We start from the raw sequence: 5,409 nt of genomic DNA, 5'->3' as shown, positions 1-5,409 counted from the left end.
TAAAATATTCTATTGTTAATTACTGTAAATTATTGTACTTTCTAAGTAATTTTCAAATAATATATATTATTTCATTTGTCTAATTTATGTGTCACTGATAGAATTTGAAGAGTTAATCAGATTTTTTACATATTTTTATATCTTTTGAATATTTAAGTAAATAATTATTGTGATTTATAATATTTTATACAAATTTTTTAAAAAATTAAACAACAAACAAAACGAATTCATCGTAGGAAAATTACCAAAGCATCCTTCAATACATCAATAATGGGTCCCACTTTTTATTTTAAAAAATATGCATATTGGGAGGATATTTTTGTCCAAAGTGAAAATAAAATAAGTATAAAGCATTAAAGTCTTTTAAAATTTTAAATTGTTAATTCTTATTGTATGATTTGTAATACTTTTACACCATTTTCAAATAATAGAGGTCATTTCTTCTTTCTCAATTTATCTAGTACTAAATTTTTTTTGAGATTCAATCAATTTTTTTTGTCTTTGAAATATTTATAGCTGTTAATTACTGTAATAAATAGTACTTTCTAAGAAATTTTCAAATAATATATATTATTTCATTTGTCCCAATTTATGTGTCACCGGTAAAATTTGAAGAGTCAATCAGATCTTTTATATATTTTTATATCTTTTAAATATTTAACTAATTAATTATCGTGATTTATAATATTTTATACAATTATTTAGTATAGTAAAATAAATTTAAAAGAAACAAACAAAACGAATTCATCATAGGAAATTACCAAAGCATCCTTCAGTACATCAATAATGGTTCCCACTTTTTGTTTTTAAGAAATTGCACATTCGAAGGATATTTTTGTCCAAAGTGGAAATATTGTGTAAAAAATGTGTATTTATTGTGATTTTGAATGTTTTGTGGGGTAATAGGACGCACGCAAAGTTAAGGTGTCTGTTTGAAAATCTGGGACAACTTCAAGTATTACTTAATGTTTTTTCTCAAAATCTAATTTACTTTCGTAAACTATGTGTCAGATCAAAATCAGATTAACAAATTTTAAAAAAAAGAGAGTAAGAAATAGCTCATACAATGACATATTTATTATTTAAAAGAAGTACTCCTTTTGGTTGAAAGCTAACAAGATAGTTACAATGTAACTAAATACTATAAAAATCTTTGCATTGTAGCTTATTAAATATATAATAAGTTAAGAATATCTTTCCAAAAAAAAATAATCACACACGTTAATTTTTTTTAAAAAAAAACTACTTTAAAATCATTTTAAAAATAAAATAGTACTCCTTATTTAATTCTATTACATTTAATTAATAATTTTCAATAGATATATAATATTATCATTATTATATGCGTTATTTAATTTTTTTTGTCAACTGGTAACTTTTTTTTTATGTTTTAAATAGTAATTATTATTTTATTTTATTTTTCGGTCAATTATCATTGTTTTTTTTTATGTTTTAAATAGTCAATTTTTAAAAAAAATATTATCCTCTTTAATCAGTTATCTATATTTTAGGAATTACTACTGATATTTCCATTACTAAAAATTAAGAAAATAACGACATTTACATAAATATTAAATTGATCCCACAAATTTTATAATGTTTAAGTTTAACTACCATTAGGCATTAGCGTGTCTTTTTTTTTTTTTTTTTTTTTTTTTTTTGCAAATCTATATTTTGTAATTTTTATTTTTAAAAAAATTCTGTTTTTTATGGTGGTGATACGTAAGCGTTGTTATATATATATATATAGAGAGAGAGAGATGATTTTTAGCAACACAAATATCTAAGGATTATTTTCGATCACAAGTTTCAAAAGTCTTTTTATTTTTCTTAAATAAAGTGTTAGGTCAAAGGGTGTCACATAAAATGCGGTGGAGGGAGTAATAAAATTTCTCTTATTATTTTTTCACTATGTGTAAACACATTATTCTGGTCAATGCTTTATGCAATTATTTCATATTGATTTGCCTCAAACTAAATAAGAATTTTTTTTAATGTGAGGCGAGTGACAGGTTGGTGCGTATCGTATATTAAAAGAAATATATTTAAGTATAATTTAGTTTTTAACATATTTGAAAGTAGCATATAATTTTTAGTGAATATGTTCTTCCAAAATTGGAAAAAATAATAATGAACTTTTATAAGCGCTGCAATAATTATAACATTTGAGATAATGCCATTTAATATTTAATAAATATTTGTATTTAGAAAAACTTAACCATTAAATTAATTATTTTTAGGTATAATCAAATATTTCGAAATTGATATTTCAAAATTCTTAGTCAATATTGAAAGTATACACTTGTTTCAATCTTTAATAATGTACACCCATAACATAAACTATATTTTTTTTGTTTTTTACTTTCTTGATGAAGGAAATGAGTACGAAAATACATTTGATACAACTCTATGACCATCTTTTGCGGGTACTACTTAGATTAGACCCACACTAAGTCTTTTCCTAATATGAAAAGTTTGACTCAAAAAGTTGGTCAGAATAAGACTAGAGCCATAAACTGCATATATTTCAATGATAACATCTAATATTTTTATTTAATACACTTTCATTTCTTTTTTATCCAAAATTGTTATTTACAATTAAGAATTTTCTAATTCAAACTATTAAAATTTTTACAGTCTACTTTTTCCTATAAATTGGAGTCAATCCAAGGCCAACAATAGCAAATTCAATTTTGAACAAACACATTTCTCCTCCTCTTTAGTCATGCCTAGAAATAAAGTGAAATTAGCTTTGATTGAAAATGAATCTGATAGAAAAGTCTCATACAAGAAAAGAGAAAAAGGGTTCTTGAAAAAAGCTCATGAACTCAACACTCTTTGTGATGTTGAAATTGCTGCCGTTATTGATAGTCCTTACAACAATGAACCTACAGTGTTTCCAAATTATGATGCTGCAATCAACACCTTTGTAAAGTTTAAGGAGTTGCCAACGTTGGAGAAATCAAAAAATATGGTGACAAGAGAAGAGTTCACCAAGAAACGAATCGAGAAGATGGAGGAAAAACTACTAAAGGTAAGGAAGCAAAATAGGCTCAAGGAAATTACAAATGAGATGTATGAAGTTACAAGAGGAAAAGATATTTCCCCCAACATGGATCCTTACGACTTCAATGATCTGAGTTATATGATCAAGAAAAACCTTCTGCAGATACGTGAAGCAATGAATGGTGAAGAAGTTTGTACATCAAATGTCCCTGAACCCATTGTTGAACCGATAATAATTGGTGGGACCAACTTTGAGGGGTCAAAGGCTACACTATTGGCCACTGCTCGCTCTTTACTACCGATGATTCCTCTAGAGTCTCCACCGATGGTTCCTAGTGGAACCAACTTTGAGAAGACGAGGCCTCCTCTATTTGTCCCTAATGTGGCTCCACCAACAGTTCCATTATCTGCTTCTCCCAAAGTAACCCAACAAATGGTTTATCTAGCAAATCCTTCAAGGACTCCTATTCAAATGGTTCCTCTTATGGACACCTCGCAGGTTAATCCTTCTCTTTTATTTTCTTCACAAATATTTCCTCCAATGGTTCCACACTTATTTTCTACAATACCTCAACAAATGGCTATTAGAAGAACTCCTGGAATGGCCTTCTCAATGCCTTCAGCAACAATGTCTTCTCTTATGCCTTCACCAATGATAGCTCCTCCAGTGTGTTCTCCACTGACATCGCAAATGGATCCTTCAACTGATCTCCCTCCAATGGGTGCATCAATGCTAATTAATAACCACCAAAACTACACAGCTAACAGTCCACAGAGTCCTCCATTGTCTGAGTTACTAAATTGGAATAATGATGATGTAGTGACTTTATTGGAGGACCCATCATTACACAACATTAATGTTCAAGATCCAAATCGCACCAACAATACCTAAAGACTTTAGGACCAGTATGTGTCTCTTTTAAGTAGTAATATTTTATATGTCTTGGTTGTTCCCATGGATTATTTGTGTCGTTACTTGTTTTTCATGTTTAAGTTGTGTCATAAGACTCTCTACATCTCTTTTTATTTATCTTATTTTATGCGTCCGTCTTTTGCCCTTTTTTTTCTTCAAAGTTTGTCATTTCATTCACTTATTAAATCTATGGTCTATTTAAATATTAATAGATACTCGCATATTTATTTGCAGTTTTTTTATTATTTTTATTTAAATGTTGTTATTAGTATGGTTTCCACATATGACCTCTTACACTTCAAAAAATTTAAAAATCAATTTACATATTGATCAAATTTTCATTCTGCAACTTTTCAGTGTGAGCTAATATCACATCTTCGATTGAAAATGAACTTCAAAGTTAATGAAAATTATCAAGAAAACCTATTTAATATTTATATTGAAAAAATAAGTTATATCAATTTATATAACTCTAAGTATCATAATATTGAATTGAAACTCAATTTATGTGTGTAACTATTAGTCAATACAAATGTTTAACTTTAATCAACTCTGTGAACATTATTGGGTTATTGGTCAAGCCAAAAGACATGATTATGAACTCATAATGGACGTATTCATGAGTCATAAAAGCAATCTTTGGGATGTTTGCCGCCCTCATCCTCTACTAGTGCTAGTCCAATCTCAAATCTATCTTAGAGAACATTGTTGCACTCTGAAGCTGGTCAAACAAATCATTAATACATATCATCAAGTACCTATTCTTGATGGTCATCTTGTTCAGTTGCTTGTAGTAAGTACACATATGTTAGGTACCACCCTTCTTCTTCACAAATAGAACCAAAGCACCCCACAGAGACATATGAGGCCTAATGAACCCTTTAATCAGAAGCCCTAGAGCTTCTCATTAATCTCTCTCAACTCAGCTAGAGCCATCTGATAGGGCAGAATAAAAATTGGGTTGTGTGCCTTGCTGAATATCAATGTCGAAGTCAATTTCATGGTCAGAAGAAAGACTAAGGAGATCGGTAGGAAACACGTCAAAGAACTCTCTAACCACTAGAACTGACTCATGAGAAGGAATATTGGCACTAGTATCACAAACATATGCAAGATAGGCTAGCCAACCCTTTCCTACGACCCATCATGCCCTCATAAATGAATTTACACCCCTTGGCATATGGCTATTAACACATGTCCACATGATTAGAGGGATAATTGGCATGCACAAATTATTAGTCTTGGAAAAGAAACCCAAGACCTCGTGATGAGAAGATAGTCAATCCGTGCTTATAAGCTCGATCGAATACAAAAGAATCATCGATGGAGATAGTTAAACGCGTGGGCACATACATGGGCTCAGATAACCCATCCACACGTATATCATAATAGGCAAGGACAAATGAGTAAGTAGATCCCTCATAAAACAAAACAAAAGTAGAGTAATGAGAGATGAAGATCATACATGTAATGATGGCATTTGAAGCCTC

The 5,409-nt window shown here is 29.3% G+C and overlaps 1 protein-coding gene across 1 annotated transcript; it reads left to right on the top strand.

Annotated features, from left to right (window-relative positions):
- Positions 1–2,725: 2,725 nt before the first annotated feature.
- On the top strand, positions 2,726–3,898 carry LOC125834990 (agamous-like MADS-box protein AGL86). The gene has a single exon (XM_049514138.1). It carries the CDS (start codon positions 2,726–2,728, stop codon positions 3,896–3,898), a length of 1,173 nt encoding a protein of 390 aa, XP_049370095.1.
- Positions 3,899–5,409: the final 1,511 nt, after the last annotated feature.

This window comes from Solanum verrucosum, unplaced genomic scaffold, assembly GCF_900185275.1.
Source record: "Solanum verrucosum unplaced genomic scaffold, falcon-dt-bn FXZP01000058.1, whole genome shotgun sequence".
NCBI lineage: Eukaryota > Viridiplantae > Streptophyta > Magnoliopsida > Solanales > Solanaceae > Solanum > Solanum verrucosum.
This window is presented reverse-complemented; position numbering and strand designations above follow the sequence as displayed.